Source organism: Heteronotia binoei, unplaced genomic scaffold (genome assembly GCF_032191835.1).
Source record: "Heteronotia binoei isolate CCM8104 ecotype False Entrance Well unplaced genomic scaffold, APGP_CSIRO_Hbin_v1 ptg001559l, whole genome shotgun sequence".
Classification (NCBI taxonomy): domain Eukaryota; kingdom Metazoa; phylum Chordata; class Lepidosauria; order Squamata; family Gekkonidae; genus Heteronotia; species Heteronotia binoei.
In genome coordinates, this window is record NW_026800314.1 from 40,374 (window position 1) to 64,428 (window position 24,055).

Genomic DNA, 24,055 nt, shown 5'->3' on the forward strand with positions numbered 1-24,055 from the left:
GACTCCCAGCAGGCCCCGCGCGGCGAGGGAGGGCGGCGATTGGGCAGGCGGGGGAGGCGCCCGGCATGCACCGCGCGCCCGGGGACCCACCCGGCGGCGGTGGCCAGCCTCCCACAATGCACCGCGAGGGGCAGGGCCGCCTGCGGTTACCCACCATGCACCGCGCGCCTCGGCCAGACTCCCAGCAGGCCCCGTGCGGCGATTGGGCAGGCGGAGGAGACGCCCGGCATGCACCGCGCGCCTGGGGGCCCTCCCAGAGGCGTTGGCCGGCCTCCCACAATGCACCGCGGAGGAACATGGCCGCCTCAGTTACACACCATCCACAGCGCCACATCCCGGGGAGGAAACTCCCATCCTCTCAGCGTGGAAAGACACACAGGATGGTATTTGGGTGTCTGGTCGTTACTTACAACGGTGGATTGAAAGTAGGCCTCAGTTTGCCCTTATGGGAAATGGCGGCGGTGACGATGCAGCGTGGCGGCCGCCATCTTTGTTTAGGGCAAGGCTCCCTCCCTCCTCGGCAGGGCCTGGGGCGCCCGCCATCTTCACTAAGGGCAGGGTGACTGCGGCGGCGCCATGTCTGCGAAGGGTGACCTTTCAGGCCGGGAGAGTTCCCGCGAGGTTTGGGGGCCGGTGGGCGGGGCCGGGATGCCACGTCAGGCCTGAGCCGGAGCTAACGGATCCCGGAGGAAGGGGGTGAGGATGAGCCGCCTTGGCCATAGAGACGGGGAGCGGGGGGAGGGATAGAAAGGCCCCCCTGGGACCTCCAGGACCATAGAGGCTGGGGTAGAATGGAAGGGGAGGGGGTCGGAGAAATGGGGGGCTCATTGGATGGGGGGGGCAATGGAGGGGTTAGGGTTGCCAATCCCCAGGTGGGGGCAGGGGATTCTCCGGTTTGGAGGCCCTCCCCTGATGGAGAATTGATCTGTGGGTATCTGGGGCTCTAGGGGGGGCTGCTTTTTTAGGTAGAGGCGCCAAATTTGCCATGTAGCATCCAACGCCTCTCCTCAAAACACCCTCCAAGTTTCAAAAGGGTTGGACCAGGGGGTCCAATTCTATGAGCCCCCAAAGAAGGCGCCCCTATCCTTCGTTATTTCCAATGGAGGGGGAAGGCATTTAAAAGGTGTGCTGTCCCTTTAAAGGATGACCAGAACTCCCTTTGGAGGTCAATTATGCTTGTCACAACTTTGCTCCTGACTCCGCCCCCAATGTCTCCTGGCTCCACCCCCAAAGCCCCTAGCTATTTATTGAATTGGACTTTGCAACCCTAGGAGCCGGACCATGAACAAAGCATAGAGGGGGGCTGGTTTTGTACGCCCCTCTCCTTCCTCCTCAAATGCCCCCCTTTCCTGTCATCCATTTGGTATTTATGCCACCATCTCCCTCCCTCTAAACTCCCCCCCCCCCAAAAAAAAAACAAAATTCAGAGCCCCAGGTGGGCATGTCAAATGCAGCCAGGCAAAATAGCCACCTTGCAATGGTCCAGTGCCCAAGGCTACCCTTGAGTCGTTTCCCTCTCCAACAGCCCTTCTGCAGCTGCAGAGGGGCCACAGCAAAGAAGGCCATGCCATACAGAGCAGGCACCATTGGCAGCGGCTGCTGAGAGGATGGTGACTGGCCTGGGGCCGTTCCAAGGAGAAGTGACTATTTCAGCCCCTCTCCTTGAAACTGGGGCTGGTGGGGAAGGTGCCCCGGCACACTTCTCACTGGTCTCTGTACCTGCCCTTGTAACCGATAGTGTCCTTTGTGGTCACCGCTTCCTCCTTCTGCCTGGCCAACTTCCCTGCTCAGAGCACGCAGGCAGCGTCTGGCTTTGGTTCCTTTTGCTCACTGCTGGAACTGCAGAGGCAATCGGCAGGTTCTCTCAATCGCTTCTCCCTCGGAACTGATACTCGCAAATGACACGTTTCGTATGGGGGCTCCTTAATGTCTGAACAAGCAGCCACTGAGCCTTTCAGGGTTGCGGGAGAATTGTGGGAGTCTTGCCTGGGCTGGTGGAGAAGATGCAGCAGAGTCGGAACCGAGATTGCGGTCCAGCAAATTGCAAGAATTTTGGCAGAGAGGAGTGGATGGGAGGCATCTTCTTCCTCTGGTCTGGTAACTGCCAAGTGAAGGTGCAGGATCCGGTCCCTTGGATTGCTTAGAACTGGGGTGTGACATGTCCGTCCCGGGGGCCAGAACTGGCCTGCTGAGGGGCTCAATCCGGCCTGCGGGTAAACCGCAGCTCCCCCGCTTCCCCCCTCCCAGGCTTTAAAGGACCACTGGCAGTTCCAGAAGGAAAAAAAGGGGGGGAATCGGGGCTGCTCAGGAGAGGTGGGAAGGTTTTTACAGGTTCTGAAAGGACGTGGCCTCGGGGTGAGTCTTCCGGGGTCAGAGAGGCAGGGCTGGGCACTTAGAGGCAGGCCTTTTGTGTTCCAGGGCACTGACTCTCCTTCTCCCTGGCAGAACAAGGAGAATGGCTGCACGCCGGTGGCCGCAGGGGACCAGGCTCTGGGATGCAGGCGTTGTCGTGACGGTCTGCGTGATGTTAGCGTGGTCCGTCTCTTCGCACGAAGGCTTCCACGGCCACGCGCATTCTCACGGGGACGTGCACCACGGCCACGAGGATATCTGGCACGGCCATTCGCACGAGGACCCGCATCACGGACACCACCACTCGCACGAGGATTTTCACCATGGGCACGAGGACCCCAGTCGCGGACACAGCCACTCCCACGGGCATGCTCATGAGGACTTTCACCACTGGCACGAGGACCCCCATCATGGGCATGCCCACTCTCATGGTGACTTCCAGGGGCACGCTCACCATGGCCACGCGCACGATTTTCACCACGGGCACGAGGACCCCGGTCACGGACACAGCCATTTGGATGGGCATGGTCATGGAGATGCTCACCATGGGCATGCCCACGAGGATCTCCATCATGGACACAGCCATGCCCACTTCCATGAGGGTTCCCACCAGGAAGCTCACAGCCACTCGCACGGGGCCAGCGGTCCCAGCCAGGCTGAATCCTTCCACGGCCATGCGAAGTCGCCTCTGAGGAGAGAGAGGCTGGAGCCGGTACAGCTGTGGTCCTACGTGAGTCTCCGTGCTCCTAAGTTTACCCACGATAGATTACAGCAGGGGTGTGAAACAAGCGGTTTGGGGGCCGAATCAGGCTCCCAGAGGGCTCCTAACAGGCCCCCGAGCAACTGGCTGTCATCTGCTTCCTTCTCCCTCTCTCTTGCTTCCTTCTGCGTCACAGCTTGCTTTGCAAGGCTTGCTCAGTCACACAAGAGCTACAGAGCAAAGCCTCTATTTTCTCCATTGGCTGAGGCTCCTCCCTCAGGGAGGAATAGCTTGCTTTGCCAGGTGTTGCCAACTGCACAGCAGAGCTACTGAGCCAAGCCTCCCTTCCTTCTATTGGCTGAGACTCCTCCCCCTCTCCAGTCCCCTGGGGAAGGAAGGAAAGAGCCAGTTTCCTTTGCCGAGTTCCCTGGATCCCATGGGAGGAATACAAAGAAAGCATCCTTAAGACCAATGAGCGCTAGCATTTTAAGCATGTTTTAAGTTTATGTAATATATATATTTGTGTTTGTCTTGCATTCTTTATAAAATTTATATCTCTGCTACCTAATCTTAAATAGGTACACACATGGTCCGGCCCGACATGGCTCGGCCCAAGCCGACGTGGCCCGGCTCAACAAAGTCTCCTTTATGTCAGATTCGGCCCTCATAACAAAAGAGTTTGACACCCCCCCGGCTTACAGCGATAAAGAACCACAGTTTCACAGAGACTGGAAAAAAATAGCAAACTGCGTAGCACTGTAGTAGCAATTATAGAGAGCCAGTTTGGTGTGGAGAGCCAGTTTGGTGTAGCGGTTAAGTGTGCGGACTCTTACCTGGGAGAACCGGGTTTGATTCCCCACTCCTCCACATGCGCCTGCTGGAATGGCTTCAGGTCAGCCATAGCTCTGGCAGAGGTTGTCCTTGAAAGGGCAGCTGCTGTGAGAGCCCTCTCCAGCCCCACCCACCTCACAGGGTGTCTGTTGCGGGGGAGGAAGATAAAGGAGAATGTGAGCCGCTCTGAGACTCTTCGGAGTGGAGGGTGGGATATAAATCCAATATCTTCATCTACCTCACAGGGTGTCTGTTGTGGGGGAGGAAGGTAAAGGAGATTATGAGCCGTTCTGAGACTCTTCAGAGTGGAGGGCGGGATATAAATCCTATATCTTCATCTACCTCACAGGGTGTCTGTTGTGGGGGAGGAAGGCAAAGGAGATTATGAACCGTTCTGAGACTCTTTGGAGTGGAGGGCAGGATATAAATCCTATATCTTCATCTACCTCACAGGGTGTCTGTTGTGGGGGAGGAAGGTAAAGGAGATTGTGAGCCGCTCTGAGACTCTTTGGAGTTTAGGGCGGGATATAAATCTAATATCTTCATCTACCTCACAGGGTGTCTGTTGTGGGGGAGGAAGGGAAAGGAGATTGTGACCCGCTCTGAGACTCTCCGGAGTGGAGGGCAGTATATAAATCCAATATCTTCATCTACCTCCCAGGGTGTCTGTTGTGGGGGAGGAAGGTAAAGGAGATTGTGAGCCGCTCTGAGACTCTCCGGAGTGGAGGGCGGGATATAAATCCAGTATCTTCATCTACCTAACAGGGTGTCTGTTGGGGAGGAAGGGAAAGGAGATTGTGAGCCGCTCTGAGACTCTTTGGAGTGAAGAGCGGGATATAAATCCGATATCTATATTGTAACAACAACATAGCCCTTAAAGGGCTAATCCGCATCCGATTAGAAATACGTTTCATCTTGCTGCATAAAGAGTCTCCTTACAAAGGTCATCTTCTTCCGTCATGATGTAAATAAGCCCAATAGGAGAATCAAGTCAATTCAAGGGACCGGTTTCGGTTTCAAAAACTTTCATCAGCCAAGGCTTTGGTTTTGCAGTCCAACACTCTGTCACACAGTGGCAAAAATATTTATATATACACACACATACACACTGTGGCTAATAGCCACTGATGGACCTCTGCTCCATATTTTTATCTAAACCCCTCTTGAAGGTGGCTGTGCTTGTGGCCGCCACCACCTCCTGTGGCAGTGAATTCCACATGTTAATCACCCTTTGGGTGAAGAAGTACTTCTTTTTATCCGTTTTAACCTTTCTGCTTAGCAATATCATCGAATGCCCACGAGTTCTTTTATTGTGAGAAAGGGAGAAAAGGACTTCTTTCTCTACTTTCTCCATCCCATGCATTATCTTGTAAACCTCTATCATGTCACCCTGCAGTCGACGTTTCTCCAAGCTAAAGAGCCCCAAGCGTTTCAACCTTTCTTCATAGGGAATGTGCTCCAGCCCTTTAATCATTCTAGTTGCCCTTTTCTGCACTTTCTCCAATGCTATAATATCCTTTTTGAGGTGCGGCGACCAGAACTGCACACAGTACACAGCAAAATATTCCCTATACAATATTCCTGCGTAACTGTAGGAATGCTTTATTAACTGCAAAGCGAAAGCCTTGGCTGAGGAAGGTTTTTGAAACCGAAACCGGTCCCTTGAATTGACGATTCTTCTATTGGGCTTATTTCATCATGACGGAAGAAGACAACCTCTGTAATGCGACTCTGTGCAGCAAGACGAAATATATTTCTAATCGGATACGGACGTTTCCCTTTAAGGGCTTTGTTGTTGTTACAATATAATTGCTATTATAGTGCTACGCGGTTTGCTATTTTTTCCCGAGTTTACCCCGGGGCTTGGACTCCTTGTCTTGCTCACGGGCGCCATCTGCAGTCCGGCACAGGCTGTGCTCTCGCCTGAGCAGTTTGGGGCAGGCGGTGGAGCCCTTCCAGGGCCTTCTGTGCCGTGTTCTGCCTGGGTCATTCCTTCCCGATGGAGACCCAAGCCGACCTCACCTGGCCTCGTTTCCCTGGGTTTGGCCTGGTTGGCCTCCGGGAGAGCATTCCACAGTTCTGGTGCTGCCACCAAGAAGGCCCTAGCCTGTGTCAAACGCAACCGAGCCGCCTTTGGTCCAGGTTGAGTCTATCCTCCATTTCTTTCCAACCAGTAGCTCGGTAGGTCTCTGCCGGCACATTAAATTTCTATCCTGCCCTCTCCATCAAAAAGCGGACTCTAATTGGGCCTCCATCAAAATTATCACAAACTTCTCTTGTGTTTTTAATGAAGTTCCTTCCAACATTTATTATTATTATTATTATTATTATTATTATTATTATTATTAGATTTTATTTATATCCCGCCCTCCCCGCCTAGGCAGGCTCAGGGCAGCTAACAACATTCAAATAAAACATTATACAATATATACAATAATTTAAAACGGCATTAAAAGTTATACAATAGTTAAATCCATGTCTTAAAACCATTCCAGTTTATATAATTTATAATTTAACATTTATAACATTAAGCGGCCCCGTGGCGCAGAGTGGTAAAGCAGCAGTACTGCGGTCTGAACTCTCTGCTCACGACCTGAGTTCGATCCCTGGCGGAAGCTGGGTTTTCAGGTAGCTGGCTCCAGGTTGACTCAGTCGATAAAATGAGTACTCAGCTTGTTGGGGGGGGGGAAGTGTAAAAGACTGGGGAAGGCAATGGCACACCACCCCGTAAAAAGGTCTGCCGTGAAAACGCTGTGAAAGCAACGTCACCCCAGAGTCGGAAACGACTGGTGCTTGCATAGGGGACTACCTTTACCTTTTTAGGCATTGAAGAGGTGAGGTAGTTGTGATAATAAGCCCTTTATTGAGTACCGGAATATAGGAGTATAGAAAGAGCCCCGTAGCGCAGAGTGTTAAAGCTGCAGTACTGCAGTCCTAAGCGCTGCTCATGGCCTGAGTTCGATCCCCAGCAGAAGCTGGGTTTTCAGGTCGCTGGCTCGAGGTTGACTCAGCCTTCCATCCTTCTGAGGTCGGTAAAATGAGTCCCCAGCTTGCTGGGGGGAAAGCAGAGATGACTGGGGAAGGCAATGGCAAACCATCCTGTAAAAAGTCTGCCATGAAAACGTCACCCCAGAGTCGGAAACGACTGGTGCTTGCACAGGGGACTACCTTTACCTTTAAGAAAACTGCAAGAGCCCCGTGGCACAGAGTGCTAAAGCTGCAGTACTGCAGTTGGAGCCCTCTGCTCACGACCTGAGTTCGATCCCAGCGGAAGCTGGGTTTTCAGGTAGCTGGCTCGAGGTTGACTCAGCCTTCCATCCTTCCGAGGTCGGTCAAATGAGGACTCAGCTTGCTGGGGTGGGGAGGGGAAATGTAGAGGACTGGGGAAGGCAATGGCAAACCACCCCGTCAAAAGTCTGCTGTGAAAACGTTGTGAAAGCAACGTCACCCCAGAGTCGGAAATGAGTGCTGCTTGCACAGGGGACCTTTCCTTTTCTTTTCCCTTCCAGCATTAGCAGTCCTTTCTTAGCCCCTCCCGACATTCTGGGTCACAATCAGAATGCCCTGAGGACAACCCTGGCGTGTGGGTTTCTGCCGCCCCAAGCAGAACCCCAACGCCTGCCCACCCCAACCTGCAATTTATTTATTTTTTGCATGCTCAAAGTGCGTGCGGGGGAGAGCATGATGACGTCATCACGCCGGGCGCTCAGTGCGTCCCCTCCCCAGCGCATGCCGAGTTTGACGGGCCGTGCGGACCGGAAGTGCCGTTCTTTCTTGGTTTGAAGGGTTCTGGGAGCTCCTCTGACCCCTTGAAGGCAAGAAAGAACACGGAGTCGGCACTTCCCCTTCCCAGCGCTCGCTAAGGTCCGTGGGCGCTGCTGACGGGATTTCGCAGCTCCGGAGAGGGCTGGGCAAGGGGGGGGGGGGCTGAGCGTTCTCGCTCTCTCTTCAGAGGGAGCTGGCTGGGCTTTGAGCAGCGGCCACGTCTTTCTTCCTTCGTCTTTCTTCGCCAGTCTGGTGTAGTGGTTAAGTGAGCGGACTCTTATCTGGGAGAACTGGGTTTGATTCCCCACTCCTCCACTTGCACCTGCTGGAATGGCCTTGGGTCAGCCATAGCTCTCGCAGAGTTGTCATCGAAAGGGCAGCTTCTGTGAGAGCTCTCTCAGCCCCACCCACTTCACAGGGTGTCTGTTGTGGGGGGAGAAGATATAGGAGATTGTAAGCCGCTCTGAGACTCTGATTCAGAGAGAAGGGCGGGGTATAAATCTGCAATTCTTCTTCTTCTTCTTCTTCTTCTTCTTCTTCTTCTTCTTCTTCTTCTTCTTCTTCTTCTTCTTCTTTCTTCCACACGGCAGCCCTGCCTGTGGAGCAATTTGCAGACATTTGCTGTGCTGGTTACACAAGCCGATGCTTCCGGATGGCCTCATCGCGCCGGACACATTTGCAGTGCACCGACGCTTTCTGGCCCATAACTCGTTTGTTATGAGGGCTCGATCTGACATAAATGAGCCCTCCCAGCCCCACCCACCTCACAGGGTGTCTGTTGTGGGGGGGGGAGAGGATATAGGAGATTGTCAGCCGCTCTGAGTCTCATTCAGGGAGAAGGGCGGGGTATAAATCTGCAATTCTTCCTCCCCCCCCTTCCTCCCCAAGGGAGGAGCCTCAGCCTATGGAGAAAATAGAGGCTTTGCTCTGTAGCTCCTGTGCGATTGAGCAAGCCTTGCAAAGCAAGCTGTGATGTAGTAGGAAGCAAGAGAGAGAGAGAGAAGGAAGCAGATGACAGCCAGTTGCTCAGGGGCCTGATAGGAGCACTCCAGGGGCCTGATTCGGCCCTCAAACTGCATGTTTGAAACCGATGTTCTATCCCACCCGAACTAAACGAGCCACAATTCTTAACATACCTGTAAGCCGCCCTGAGCCTGCCTTGGCGGGGAGGGCAGGGTATAAATAAAATTTTATTATTATTATTATTATTATTATTACAATTTGTCCCGAAAATTAGAAGTGAAACGAACCCAACGATTAGAAAATTAGAAATGAAACGAACCAAACGATTAGAAAATGAGAAATGAAATGAACCACAATTTGTTCCTCAAATTAGAAATGAAACGAACCACAATTTGTTCCACAAAGTAGAAATGAAACGAACCAAACTGTTAGAAAATGAGAAATGAAATGAACCACAATTTGTTCCGAAAATGAGAAATAAAACGAACCAAACTATTAGAAAATGAAAATTAGATATGAATTGAACCAAACTGTTAGAAAATGAGAAACGAAATGAACCAAACTGTTAGAAAATGAGAAATGAAATGAACCAAACTATTAGAAAAAGAGAAATGAAATGAACCACAGTTTGTTCCGAAAATTAGAAATGAAACGAACCAATTAGAAAATGAGAAATGAAACAAACCAAACTGTTAGAAAATGAGAAATGAAATGAACCACAATTTGTTCCGAAAATTAGAAATGAAATGAACCAAACTGTTAGAAAATGAGAAATAAAACGAACCAAACTATTAGAAAATGAAAATTAGATATGAAATGAACCAAACTGTTAGAAAATGAGAAACGAAATGAACCAAACTGTTAGAAAATGAGAAATGAAACGAACCAAACTATTAGAAAATGAGAAATGAAATGAACCACAATTTGTTCCGAAAATTAGAAATGAAACGAACCATAGTATTAGAAAATGAGAAATGAAACGAACCCAACCCGTGAGCCATCCTGAGCCTGCTTTTGGTGGGGAGGGCGGGATAGAAATAATAAATATTTAAAAATGAATCGAACCAAACTACTGAATCGGACAAACCAAGAAATCGCAAAACAAACCACAGCTTTTGCGATCTGTGCTCCCCCTTGTGTTAACCCTGAAAGCCGTCCCTTGGGCGTGCTTCTGGCCTTCCTCACTAATGCCTTGAGGAGGGATTTAACCCAAGAGGGGCCTCCGTGAGTCGGGCTGAAAGGGAACCGACGGCTGCTGCGGGCGTAACCTTCCCCTCCTTGCCTTTTGCTTCCCGCCCTTCTGCAGGCTGTCGGGGCCACCCTCCTCATCAGCGCCGCCCCCTACTTCATCCTCTTCCTCATCCCGGTGGAGTCCAACTCTGCCCAGCACCAGGCCCTCCTCAAGCTGCTGCTGAGCTTCGCCTCGGGGGGGCTCTTGGGGGACGCCTTCCTCCACCTCATTCCTCACGCCCTGGGTGAGTCACGGGCCCCCAGCTCCGGGAGGGGGAAGGGAAGGGGAGGTCCTCCCCCCTGCTCTCCCTGACCCACTTCTGTCCCTCCCTCTCGTTCACAGAGCCTCATTCCCACCACGGAGAAGGAGGGGGGCACTCCCACGCTGAGGCGAAGCCCCCGGGCCACGGACATTCTCACCAAGGTAAGACTGGCTCTTTGTTTGTTCGGTCTGTTTTTGTCCTGAGCGTCCTCCCCTGGTTCAGCTTCGCAATAAGCTTTTGAGGTAGGCTGGGCTGTGACAGAGGGCGGTTGGCCAGAGGTAAACCGCATGATGCAAACCTTCAGATGGGAACTGCCCATGGTTCACTGGTCTGATGCAGCAGGGCTCTTCTGAGGTTCTCCTCAGGGGAAGGCCTCGGCCTCTCTGCCCTGTTGTTGGCCCTCCAGAGGAACTGGCTGGCCGCTGTGTGAGGCAGGAGACTGGGCTAGAGGGACCCTCCCTGGCCTGACCCAGCAGGGCGCTTCTGAGGTTTTCCTCAGCCTCTCTGCCCTGTTGTGGGCCCTCCAGAAGAACTGGTTGGCCCCTGTGGGAGATGGACCCTCATTGGTCTGATCCAGCAGAGCTCTTCTGGTGTTCTACTTGGGGCAAGGCCTTGGTCTCTCTGCCCTGTTGTTGGCCCTCCAGAGGAACTGGTTTGTCCATGTGGGAGACAGGAGGCTGGACTAGATGGACCCTCCCTGGTCTGAGCCAGCAGGGCTCTTCTGATGCTCTTAGGGGAAGGCCTCAGCTTCTCTTCCCTGTTGTTGGCCCTGCAAAGGAACTGGTTGGCCACTGTGTGAGACAGGAGGCTGGACTAGATGGTCCCTCCCTGGTCTGACCCAGCAGGGCTCTTGTGATGTTCTTCTCAGGGGAAGGCCTCTGCCCTATTGTTGGCCCTCCAGAGGAACTGGTTGGCCCCTTTGTGAGATGGACCCTCCCTGGTCTGACCCAGCAGGGCTCTCCTGATGTTCTTATGAAGGCCTCAGCCTCTCTGCCCTGTTGTTGGTCCTCCAGAGGAACTGGCTGGCCCCTGTGGGAGACAGGATGCTGAACTAGAGGGACCCTCCCTGGTCTGACCCAGCTGGGCTCTTCTGACGTTCTTCTCAGAGGGAGGCCTCAGCCTCTCTGCCCAGTTGTTGGCCCTCCAGAGGAACTGGTTTGTCCCTGTGTGAGACAGGAGGCTGGACTAGATGGACCCTCACTGGTCTGATCCACCAGGGCTCTTTTGAGGTTCTTATGAAGGTCTCAGCCTCTCTGCCCTGTTGTTGGCCCTCCAGGGGAACTGGTTGGCCACTGTGTGAGAGAGGAGGCTGGACTAGATGGACCCTCCCTGGTCTGACCCAGCAGGGCTCTTCTGGTGTTCTCTACCTGAAGCATCTTCCTAGGCCTTGTCCTTTTGTGTGTTTGTGTGTGGGGGGGGGGATAATCTTCTGGATTCAGGGCAGAGAGAGGGCAGATGACGTATGCCGGAGAGAAAGGAGGCCTAGCCAGGACAGTACAGGTGAGATCAGAGAGAGAGGAGCACAAACGGCTACAGCAGGGCCTTCCTTGACTACAGAGAGGGCCCCCTGCGATTCCAAAGACTAAAAGGCCTGGGGACAAGGCAGGTTGTTGGATGCTCTGAAGTGTCTTGGGGGAGAGTCAATCCGCTGGTCGTGCCACACTCTGACCCGCTTCCTTCCCTTCTCCCCTCCGCCCCTCACTGTGGCGGCCAGATCCTGCGCACCAACACATGATGTCGGTTGGACTCTGGGTCCTCGGGGGCATCGTGGCCTTCCTGGTGGTGGAGAAGTTCGTCAGGCACGTCAAAGGCGGCCACGCCCACATCCACAGTCACAGCCACGGTGGGTAACGGCACAGGCCCTGGGGGGGGAAGGGAGGACAGAGAGCGCGGATAAGAGCAGGGGAGAGAGAACTCGGAAGGTGGCGCTGCGGCTTCTTTGCTGCAGACAGGAGAGCAAAGAACCTCGTGGGAAACGCCCGTGGGCAGAGGAGTGCCCCAGAAGGACCAGCAGGCCTTCTCTGCCAATGGAAGAAGAAGAATTGCAGATTTATACCCCGCCCTTCTCCCTGAATCAGAGACTCAGAATGGCTTACAATCTCCTATATCTTCTTCCCCCACAACAGACACCCGGTGAGGTGTGTGGGACTGAGAGAGCTCTGACAGAAACTGCCCTTTGAAGGACAACTCTGCGAGAGCTATAGCTAACCCAAGGCCATTCTGGCAGCTACGAGAAGAAGACTACAGATTTATACCCTGCTCTTCTCTCTGAATCAGAGATTCAGAGCAGCTTACAAACTTAGAGAGCCAATTTGGTGTAGTGGTTAAGTGTGCGGAATCTTATCTGGGAGAACCGGGTTTGAGTCCCCACTCCTCCACTTGCACCTGCTAGCATGGCCTTGGGTCAGCCATAGCTCTGGCAGAGATTGTCCTTGAAAGGGCAGCTGCTGTGAGAGCCCTCTCAGCCCCATCCACCTCACAGGGTGTCTGTTGTGGGGGAGGAAATTAAAGGAGACGGTGAGCCGCTCTGAGACTCTCTGGAGGCGGGATATAAATGCAATATCTTCATCTACCTCACAGGGTGTCTGTTGTGGGGGAGGAAGATAAAGGAGATTGTGAGCCGCTCTGAGACTCTTCGGAGTGGAGGGCGGGATATAAATCCAATATCTTCATCTACCTCACAGGGTGTCTGTTGTGGGGGAGGAAGGGAAAGGAGATTGTGAGCCTCTCTGAGACTCTCCGGAGTGGAGGGCGGGATATAAATCCAATATCTTCATCTACCTCACAGGGTGTCTGTTGTGGGGGAGGAAGGAAGGTGAGGCCTTACCAGAGCAGAGTAAAACGACCCCATCACATCATGTGATCTGGACACTCGGCTTCTGTGGATACAGCCGAAAATTGCATTTGCCTTTTTATTCCGGTCTGGGTGGCTCTACGTTGGGGGCAGGCTGTGCCTGGGACTCTCCTGATGCCTCTCGATTGTGTCTTTCTCCCGTAGCTGCCAAGGCGAAGTGCAGCGATGACGAGGGAGAGAAAGAGCCCCCCCGGGGAGGGGGCGAGACATCTGCCTCCTCTAAGAGGAAGGCCCCCGAGCAGAAGAAGCCCCTGGAGTCTAGTAAGTGGTGTGGTGTGTGTGTGTGTGGGGGGCGGGTTATGAGACAGGGTTGCTGCGGGCCACCTCTCGCGCTAGACCTCTGACCCCCCCCCTTCTCTCCCCTCCCAGACATGCGGGTCGCCGGGTACTTGAACTTGGCCGCCGACTTTGCCCACAACTTCACAGACGGGCTGGCGCTGGGGGCCTCGTTCCTGGCGGGCAGCACCGTGGGGGCCGTCACCACCCTGACCGTTCTCCTGCACGAGGTGCCCCACGAGGTGGGCGACTTTGCCATCCTGGTGCAGTCCGGCTGCAGCAAGAGGAAGGTAGGATCGGCAGTCCCGCCGTGAGGGGGGGTCGTCAGCTGTCCGCTGCGCCAAGCGCGGATCGCCTCGGAGTTGGTCTGCCTGGGAAGTTCTTGGTGCCCTGCGTTGCCAGCTGCGGGGGGGGGGGGGTGAGGGAGGGAGAGTTCTCTGTGGGGTTCAGCCACCTTCTAGGTCCGAACGGCTAGCCCTGAGGGGCGGGGGGAAGGGGCTTCTCCTTACGATGAGCTTCCCAAGGGGAATCCCGGAAGAAGAATTGCAGATTTATACCCAGCCCTTCTTTCTGAATCAGGGTCTCCGAGCGGCTCCCAATCTCCTATATCTTCCTCCCCCAAAACCTGTGAGGTGGGTGGGGCTGAGAGGGCTCTCCCAGAAGCTGCCCTTTCAAGGACAGAGTCGCAGAGCGGCCTACGATCTCCTTTCCCTTCCTCACCCACAGCAGACATCCTGTGAGGCGGGTGGGGCTCAGAGGCCTCTCACAGCAGCTGCCCTTTCAAGGACAGAGTCTCAGAGCGGCCTACAATCTCCTCTCCCCTCCTCCCCCACAACCCTCTGTGGTGGGTGGGGCTGAGAGAGCTCTCCCAGAAGCTGCCCTTTCAAGGACAGAGTCTCCGAGTGGCCTACAATCTCCTTTCCCTTCCTCCCCCACAACAGACACCCTGTGGGGCGGGTGGGGCTGAGAGGGCTCTCCCAGAAGCTGCCCTTTCAATGACAGAGTCTCCGAGTGGCCTACAGTCTCCTTTCCCTTCCTCCCCCACAACAGACATCCTGTGGGGTGGGTGGGGCTGAGAGGGCTCTCCCAGAAGCTGCCCTTTCAAGGACAGGACATCCTACAAGGGCTGCCACCGGACATCCTACAGAAGCTGGCGATCATAGTCAGAACCCAATACCGCCAGACTGGATTGAGACAGCGCAAATAGTTTTAAATTGATAAGTGAACTATGTTTTTATATGTTTTATGGAATTGATTGTTTTTATGATATTGTAAGCCTCCCTGAATCCGCTTGTGGAGAGGGCGGGATATAAATGTAAAGTAATAAATAAATAAATAAATAAATAAATAAATAAATAAATAAGTAAGACAGAGTCTCAGAGCGGCCTACAATCTCCTTTCCCCTCCTCCCACAACAGGCACCCTGTGAGGCGGGTGGGGCTGAGAGGGCTCTTCCTTCTGGGGCTCTTCTGTTCTCAGACCTGTCCTCTGAGGCCGCGTCCGACTCTGCCTTTTCTTTGCCCCCCCTTCCAGGCCATGAAGCTGCAGCTGGTGACGGCGCTGGGGGCTCTGGCGGGCACCGTCTGCTCCCTGTTGGCCGAAGGGGTGGGGGAGATGGCCACGGCTTGGATCCTGCCCTTCACAGCTGGGGGCTTCATCTACGTGGCCACCGTCTCGGTGATCCCGGAGCTGCTGCAGGAATCGGGGCCCGTCCAGTCGCTGCTGGAGGTTTTGGGGCTGGTGGCCGGCGTAGCCATGATGGTGTTCATCGCTCAGTACGAGTAGCTGGGACCGCTGCAGAGGGGAGGCATCCACCGCTGGAGAGAAGAGACGGAGAGCGCACTCCTTCTCAGGACGGGGCCCGGACGATGCGGCTCCCCTCTTCCTCCCGGCTCCGCCTTCGTTTTAGCCTGCTGTGGGGCAGAGAGTAACATCCCTCCCATCCCCATCAGTCACGCTCCCTTTTCCTCTTTCCCCTCCAGTTGCTTTGCTGACCCTGCTGTGCACCTTCCCCCCCTGCAGGGGGTGCTGTAGAAGTGGTGAGAGTAGAAGGCCAGTCTAGTCCTCCAAGGAGTTGATTCTTCTGCCCCAGGGGGATGCAGCAATCGTGGGGAGATGGAGGTGCCTTTTTCTGTGGGGCAGGGAAGGAATATGGGGGGAAGGGACGGAGAGGAGAGGAGGGGAGGGAAATCCCCTGCCGCAGAATTTGTGAGCCTTTTGAGGCTTTGGGTCTGTGTTGGGGGGCATCGTTTATGGGGGGGAGTGTTTTTTCAGCCTCTCAGCGATTAAGAAGCTCTCTATGGTTTGAGGAGAGGGGAGAAGAATCTACAAGGGACCAAAATGAGAGAAGAAATAAACTGGGAAGTGGGGGGGGGGGGAGGGAGAGACTTGGAAATCATGTTTCCAGACTTTGCGAGCGGTTACTCGATTTTGGGGAGGGGGTCTGCATAGACTTAGTTGCTGGTGTTGATCTGTTGGCAGAGGGGGGGTTAGAATCTTTGACGGAGACCCCACCTAGTTTCTCAGCTCCACTGTGTCCGATGGTCGGTGTCGGTGGGGGGCATCTCTCCCCGCCTGCCAGAAAAGAGGCGCCAGAAATGATGGTTTTGCAGAAGGGGGGCGGCTGCATGTGTCTCCTCGTCCTCCTGCTATAAAATGTCATTCCGTGTGACACCCCCCCCCCGCCCCGCCCAACGGAGCAGGCCTTCCTCACTGAACGGGGCGGCAGGAAGGGGATTGTGTGTTTCTGTATACGCTTCTTTTTTATATCTTGGCATTTTGCATTTTTGTAGGGCCGTTGGTGGGGTATGATTTTGGGGGGCAGTGATCGTAGCTGGGGTGGGGGGGAGGCACCGAGGAAGAAAGGCGATGGTGTCTGTCATTAAAAATGGAGATTTTCCCCCGGCGCTGGCCTCCTGTCTGTTATTCCACGTGCTGGGGGGGGGGGGAGGAGGGGCCAGACTTCAGCCAGAGGACCCAGGACTCCCGCCGCCCCCGGACTTTCCTCGGTTGACCCTGGGTGCCCCTGACCCGAGTCTGTCTGTCCCCACCTGCATCAGGACAGAATGGTGCACCCTCCCGCCCCCCCCCCCCCCCCCGCCAGCAGCCAGAGGATTTTAGGGAAGGGGGGGATTCCTTAAGAACATAAGAGAAGCCATGTTGGATCAGGCCAATGGCCCCTCCAGTCCAACACTCTGTGTCACATAAGAACATAAGAGAAGCCATGTTGGATCAGGCCAGTGGCGCCTCCAGTCCAACACTCTGTGTCACATAAGAACATAAGAGAAGCCATGTTGGATCAGGCCAATGGCCCATCCAGTCCAACACTCTGTGTCACATAAGAACATAAGAGAAGCCATGTTGGATCAGGCCAATGGCCCATCCAGTCCAACACTCTGTGTCACATAAGAACATAAGAGAAGCCATGTTGGATCAGGCCAATGGCCCATCCAGTCCAACACTGTGTCACATAAGAACATAAGAGAAGCCATGTTGGATCAGGCCAATGGCCCATCCAGTCCAACACTCTGTGTCACAGAGAAGCCATGTTGGATCAGGCCAATGGCCCATCCAGTCCAACACTCTGTGTCACAGAGAAGCCATGTTGGATCAGGCCAATGGCCCCTCCAGTCCAACACTCTGTGTAACATAAGAGAAGCCATGTTGGATCAGGCCAATGGCCTATCCAGTCCAACACTCTGTGTCACATAAGAACATAAGAGAAGCCATGTTGGATCAGGCCAATGGCCCCTCCAGTCCAACACTCTGTGTCACATAAGAACATAAGAGAAGCCATGTTGGATCAGGCCAATGGCCCATCCAGTCCAACACTGTGTCACATAAGAACATAAGAGAAGCCATGTTGGATCAGGCCAATGGCCCATCCAGTCCAACACTCTGTGTCACAGAGAAGCCATGTTGGATCAGGCCAATGGCCCCTCCAGTCCAACACTCTGTGTCACATAACATAAGAGAAGCCATGTTGGATCAGGCCAATGGCCCCTCCTGTCCAACGCTCTGTGTCACATAAGAGAAGCCATGTTGGATCAGGCCAATGGCCCCTCCAGTCCAACACTCTGTGTCACATAAGAGAAGCCATGTTGGATCAGGCCAATGGCCCCTCCAGTCCAACACTCTGTCACAGAAGAACATCAGAGAAACCCTGTTGGATCAGGCCAATGGCCCATCCAGTCCAACACTGTGTCACACAGCGGCAAAAATTTTTATATACACACACACTGTGGCTAATAGCCACTGATGGACCTGTGCTCCCTATTTTTATCTAACTCCCTCTTGAAGCTGTCTATGCTTGTAGCCACCACCACCTCCTGTGGCAGTGAATTTCACATGTTAATCACCCTTTGGGTGAAGAAGTACCTCCTTTTATTGGACTAGATGACCCTAGATGATCCAACGCTACGATTCTATGACTCAGTGTCCCAGACTGACGATCAACAGGTGCAGCTTTGCGCTTGCGGGACAGTCTTGCTGCTCTGGCCAAGGAAGGTGTGAGAAATACATTGGGGGGGGGTTGGTTGCTGGTGTGAGGGCCCCCCCTCCCGGATGTCTGGGCATGATGTGGGGGGAGGGGGGAAATGCTAGAAGAGACTGACGGCTGCAGACAGTTGAAGGGTTTTTAGGGAAGGGGGGTTTCCTTGGCTCATCCTTTCGTTAAGGCAAGGGAATTGGAATACATGAAAGAAGCAGTCTGGTGCAATGGGCTTGGGGGTTGGACTAGATGACCCTCGAGGTCCCTTCCAACGCTACGATTCTATGACTCGGTGTCCCAGGTTGACGTTCAACAGGGGCAGCTTTGCACTTGCCGCTCTGGCCAAGGAAGGCATGGGAAATATATGGGGGGGTTGGTTGCTGGTGTGAAGCCCCTCCCCTCCCAGACGTCTGGGCATGATGGGGGGAGGGGGGGAATACTAGAAGAGACTGACAGGAGGGAGACAGGGCCTGGTTCTGCGTAGCGTCCTGAATCGGGACCCTCCCAGGTCTCTCCAAAAGCCTCCCCAGCGCCCCCCACCGCCTCCCCCTTCCTTGCGCGGCAGGCAGAAACTCAACCGGTGCATCCAGGAGCAACATTTTTTTTGGTGACCGGGGGGGGGGGGGAGAGACGCAGGCTGATCCGCCCGGCCCCTCCCTTGGAGGACTGCGGCCACAGAGAGGGCTGCCTAGCCGGGCTGCTCAGGCTCTCCCTGCCGTCTCGACGGCTCCACCCTCCGGGGAGGGGCCCAGTTCCAACCTGCCCCCCCCCGAGCAATGGCCGCCTCTCTCCGGCTGCGGGGGGCTTTGGCGCTGGTCACAGGTGCGCGGGGCTTGGGGGGCGAGATTGCAAGAATGCAATACTGTTGCAAGGGGAAGGGGGGAAGCTTAGAGCCTTTCCAGGCTCCCAGGCCGATAGTCAGAAACCCGGCAGGTGAAACCTTTGCAGAGCCCAGGGTTGCACGGAAGGGGGGAAGGAAGAGGCGCACCTGTTGGATTTCCGTGTCTCGGATTGCCCCCCCTCCCTCGGAGCGAGGACGTCCCCTGACCTTGGCCTAGGGTTGCCAAGTCCAATTTAAGAAATATCTGAGGACTTTGGGGGTGGAGCCAGGAGACATTAGGGGTGGCGCCAAGATCAAGGCTGTAACAAGCGTCATTGAACTCCAAAGGGAGTTCTGGCCATCGCATTGAAAGGGACGGCACACCTTTGCAATGCCTTCCTTCCATAGGAAATAATGAAGGATAGGGTCACCTTCTTTTGAGGCCCATAGAATTGGACCCCCTAGTCCGATCATTTTGAAACTTGGGGGATATTTTGGGGAGAGGCACTAGATGCTGTATGGAAAATTTGGTGCCTCTACCTCAAAAAACAACTCCCCCAGAGCCCCAGATATCCGTGGATCAATTCTCCATTATTTTCTATGGGAATAAATCTCCATAGGGAATAACAGAGTTCCCAGCAGACACTTCCTTCCCCGCCCCCGCTTTCTGACGACCCTGAAGGGGGGGGGGAGAGCCTCCAAACTGGGGGATCCCCTGCCCCCACCTGGGGATTGGCAACCCTACCTTGGACGGCTTGCGGGTCTGAAAAGGAGCGGCTGCTAAAGGGGAGGGGCAGGAAACCGCACCCGTTGGGTCTCCGCCTAGAGTCGAACCCCGGCAAGCGAGGCAGGCTTCCAGGGAGGGGGTCTTGCTGCAACGGTGGGCGCCCCCCCCTAAAAAAAAAGGCAGGGCGCCCCCTGTGGATTTCCAGAGAATCAGCAAGCCGAAGTGGGGAGAGATGCACCTGTTGAATTTCCGCGTCTTTCTTGACTTGCCGTGGGGAAAAAAAGCCCTTTGGGAGCGAGCGCATGCCCTGAGCCTGGACAGCTTGCGTATCCGACGGGAACTGGGTGGCTGCTGCAAAGGGGAAGGGCAGGAAACCGCACCTGTTGGGTCTCCGCCTGGAGTCTCTGCCCTCGCCTGACCGGGGCGGTCTCTGTCTCTGCAGGGGGAGCCAGCGGCATCGGCCGCGCCGTCTGTGCCCGCCTGGCCCGGGAGGGGGCGCTGGTGGCGGTGGCGGATCGCAACGAAGCCGGGGCGGCCGAGACCCTGCGGGGGCTCCAGACCGGGGACCACCAGGCCTGGGTGGCCGACGTGGGAAGCTCCAAGGACGTGGCGGCGCTCATGGGCAAGATCCAGGTGGGGACTTTGGGGGTGGAGCGAGGAGACTTTGGGGGTGGAGCCGGGAGACTTTGGGGGTGGAGCTGGGAGACACTGGGGGGTGGGGCCACGAACAAGGTTGGGACAAGCATTGCATTCCAAAGGGAGTTCTGGCCATCCCGTTTCAAGGGACCGCACACCTTTTAAAAATGCCTCCTCTCCGCTGGAAATAACGAAGGGCAGGGGCACCTTCTTTGGAGGCGCATAGAATTGGACCCCCTGGTCCAATGCTTTTGAAACTAGGAGGGTGTTTTGGGGAGAGGCACTGGATGCGACGCTGCAGATTTGGTGCTTCTACCTCAAAAAACAGCCCCCCCCACGAGCTCCAGATATCCACAGATCAATTCTCCATTATACCCTATGGGAATCGGTCTCCATAGGGAATAATGGGGTGCCTAGCAGACATTTCCCTTCTCCCCTCTTTCCGTTGACCCTGAAGCGGAGGGAGGGCCTCCAACCCCGGGGGATCTCCTGCCCTCCTACAATCTCCTGTATCTTCTCCCCCCCGCCCCACAATAGACACACTGTGAGGTGGGTGGGGCTGAGAGGGCTCTCACAGCAGCTGCCCTTTCAAGGACAACTCCTACAAGAGCTATGGCTAACCCAAGGAGCTGCAAGTGGAGGAGTGGGGAAGCAAACCCGGTTCTCCCAGATAAGAGAGCTCTGGCTGACCCAAGGCCATTCCAGCAGCTGCAAGTGGAGGAGTGGGGAATCAAACCCGGTTGTCCCAGATAAGAGAGCTACGGCTGACCCAAGGCCATTCCAGCAGCTGCAAGTGGAGGAGGGGGGAATCAAACCCGGTTCTCCCAGATAAGAGAGCTCTGGCTGACCCAAGGCCATTCCAGCAGCTGCAAGTGGAGGAGGAGGGAATCAAACCCGGTTCTCCCAGATAAGAGAGCTCTGGCTGACCCAAGCCCTTTCCAGCAGCTGCAAGTGGAGGAGTGGGGAATCAAACCCGGTTCTCCCAGATAAGATAGCTCTGGCTGACCCAAGGCCATTCCAGCAGCTGCAAGTGGAGGAGTGGAGAATCAAACCTGGTTCTCCCAGATAAGAGAGCTCTGGCTGACCCAAGGCCATTCCAGCAGCTGCAAGTGGAGGAGTGGGGAATCAAACCCGGTTCTCCCAGATAAGAGAGCTCTGGCTGACCCAAGACCATTCCAGCAGCTGCAAGTGGAGGAGTGGGGAATCAAACCCGGTTCTCCCAGATAAGAGAGCTCTGGCTGACCCAAGGCCATTCCAGCAGGTGCAAGGGGAGGAGTGGGGAATCAAACCCTGTTCTCCCAGATAAGAGAGCTATGGCTGACCCAAGGCCATCCAGCAGCTGCAATCAGAGGAGTGGGGAATCAAACCCGGTTCTCCCAGATAAGAGTCTGTGCACTTCACCACTACACCTTTTAGATTGCACTCCCCTTCCAGAAATCCCAGGGGTTTCCCCCCTCCCCAAATTTCCTGGCCCCAGGTTGGCTCTCTGTTACCCCTTTGATATTATTCTGTTTGCCACAATTCCCACTGCTGCGAGTAACAAGGCGCTGACAAAACCTCCGTGTTCCAATGCAGTCTATCTCTGAATCCCAGTTGCTGAGGCTCTGCGGCAAGGGAGGGGTCCTGCCTGGCTACACTTGGGGGAAGGAGGTCAGACCCACCTCCCCACCCCAGTCTGGCCTATCAGGGCTTTGATGTAGCCTTGCTCCTGCCCCCATTTTCTGTGGAAACAGTGCCACCCTCTGAGGGTTAGTGTGAGTTGTGTTTCCTTCAGCAACTGGACACACACATAAGAGAGGCCATGTTGGACCCGGTGAGTGGCCCCTCTAGCCCAACACTCTGTGTCACGCAGTGGCCAAAACCCAGGGGGCGTCAAGAGGTCCACCAGCAGGGCCACAACATTAGGAAAGTCTTCCTGACAGAGTGGTTCCTCAGTGGAACAGGCTTCCTCCTCGGGAGGTGGTGGGCTCTCCTTCCTTGGAGGTTTTTCAACAGAGGCTAGATGGCCATCTAACAGCAATGAGGATCCTGTGAATTTAGGGGGAGGTGTTTGTGGGTTTCCTGCATTGTGCAGGGGGTTGGACTAGATGACCCTGGATGTCCCTTCCAACTCTGTGATTCTAGGATTCTATCCTGTGAATTTAGGGGGAGGTATTTGTGAGTTTAGAGCGGTTCCTCAGTGGAACAGGCTTCCTCCTTGGGAGGTGTTGGGCTCTCCTTCCTTGGAGGTTTTTCAACAGAGGCTGAATGGCCACCTGACAGCAATGAGCCAGTTTGGTGTAGTGGTTAAGTGTGCGGACTCTTATCTGGGAGAACCAGGTTTGATTCCCCACTCCTCCACTTGCACCTGCTGGCATGGCCTTGGGTCAGCCATAGCTCTGGCAGAGGTTGTCCTTGAAAGGGCAGCTGCTGTGAGAGCCCTCTCCAGCCCCACCCACCTCACAGGGTGTCTGTTGTGGGGGAGGAAGGTAAAGGAGATTGTGAGCCGCTCTGAGACTCTTCGGAGTGGAGGGCGGGATATAAATCCAATATCTTCTTCTTCTTCTTCAATGAGGATGCTGTGAATTTAGGGGGAGGTGTTTGTGGGTTTCCTGCATTGTGCCGGGGGTTGGAATAGATGACCCTGAAGGTCCCTTCCAACTCTGTGATTCTAGGATTCTATCCTGTGAATTTAGGGGGAGGTGTTTGTGAGTTCCCTGCATTGTGCCGGGGTTTGGAATAGATGACCCTGAAGGTCCCTTCCAACTCTGTGATTCTAGGATTCTATCCTGTGAATTTAGGGGGAGGTGTTTGTGAGTTCCCTGCATTGTGCAGGGGGGTGGACTGGATGACCCTGAAGGTCCCTTCCAACTCTATGATTCTATGATCTTTGGAGGGCTCACAGCCCTTGGCTTGGCTGTCCCAACCTCCTGATCCCGCCCCCCCTCTTCCAGGCCCACTACTCCCGCCCGGCCAGTGTCTGCGTCAACTGTGCAGGCATCACCATGGACGAGTTCTTGCTGAAGCAGAGCGAAGAGGCCTTTGACGCCGTGCTCCGGGTGAATCTCAAGGTACAGCTGTGAAGGGGAGGGGGGCACATTTGGGGGAGTGGGGGCCACTTGAGGGGCTGGCTCTCTTCTCTCCTTTCCCCCCACAGGGGACCTTCCTGGTGACGCAGGCCGTGGCCCAAGCGCTGGTGGAGAGCGGAGCGTCCGGCGGCTCCATCATCAACGTGGGCAGCATTGTTGGGAAGGTGCAGTGACCCCCACCCCCTAGCGCATCTTTTAGCCCCCCCCCCCCAGTCTTTGCCCCAGCCCTTTAGCCAGGTGTGGGGTCCTTGGGGCAGCTGTGTCTTCTCCCCCCCCCTCCCACAGCCTTCTCTTTTTCCCTGGCCAGGTGGGCAATTTGGGGCAGGTGAATTACGCTGCTTCCAAGGCTGGGGTGGAGGCTCTGACGAAGACCGCGGCCAAGGAGCTGGCCAGGTGAGTCATGGGGCCAAGGCAGCCAGACAGCTCACAGGATGATCTGGGGCTTGTAAGCGAACTGTAAGGGTATTTCCCCTTTTCTATAGTTCATAAAGACTGATGGGAGAGCCAGTTTGGTGTAGCGGTTAAGTGTGCGGACTCTTATCTGGGACAACCGGGTTTGATTCCCCACTCCTCCACTTGCACCTGCTGGAATGGCTTTGGGTCAGCCATAGCTCTGGCAGAGGTTGTCCTTGAAAGGGCAGCTGCTGTGAGAGCCCTCTCCAGCCCCACCCACCTCACAGGGTGTCTGTTGTGGGGGAGGAAGGTAAAGGAGATTGTGAGCCGCTCTGAGACTCTTTGGAGTGGAGGGCGGGATATAAATCCAATATCTTCTTCTTCTTCTTCTTCCTAACCATAATTTCCCAAAACCATATGGCGCTCCCAGAACCCAATTAATGAGACCCGGTACCTTTTCGTAAACAACAGGTAAGCTTTATTATTCTCCAGTTTTCTCCCAGGATAACACACTTATGCTATTTATAGGAAAGCAAAAACAGTTAGATAGCAAATTCATGTTATTTCTCATCAGTTAAAGCTCTAATACATTCTCACACATGCTTGTACAGTTATACAGTTAGAATCCAGTTAGTACAATTACAATTAAAATACTTTCCCGTTTCAGTAGTTAGACTTCCTTATTCAA

The 24,055-nt window shown here is 54.6% G+C and overlaps 2 protein-coding genes across 2 annotated transcripts; both read left to right on the top strand.

The window, feature by feature from the left end:
• Positions 1-602: 602 nt before the first annotated feature.
• Positions 603-16,140, top strand: SLC39A7 (solute carrier family 39 member 7). Its single transcript, XM_060230491.1, has 8 exons — positions 603-696; positions 2,446-3,082; positions 9,918-10,086; positions 10,185-10,265; positions 11,819-11,947; positions 13,103-13,219; positions 13,328-13,524; positions 14,768-16,140. The coding sequence occupies exons 2-8, from the start codon at positions 2,456-2,458 to the stop codon at positions 15,017-15,019; spliced, it is 1,572 nt and encodes a 523-aa protein (XP_060086474.1). The 5' UTR covers positions 603-696; positions 2,446-2,455; the 3' UTR covers positions 15,020-16,140.
• A 2,339-nt stretch (positions 16,141-18,479) lies between these two features.
• Positions 18,480-23,371, top strand: HSD17B8 (hydroxysteroid 17-beta dehydrogenase 8). The gene is made up of 5 exons (XM_060230492.1): positions 18,480-18,545; positions 19,713-19,903; positions 22,840-22,956; positions 23,043-23,138; positions 23,282-23,371. The coding sequence occupies exons 1-5, from the start codon at positions 18,500-18,502 to the stop codon at positions 23,369-23,371; spliced, it is 540 nt and encodes a 179-aa protein (XP_060086475.1). The 5' UTR covers positions 18,480-18,499.
• The last annotated feature ends 684 nt before the right edge of the window (positions 23,372-24,055 follow it).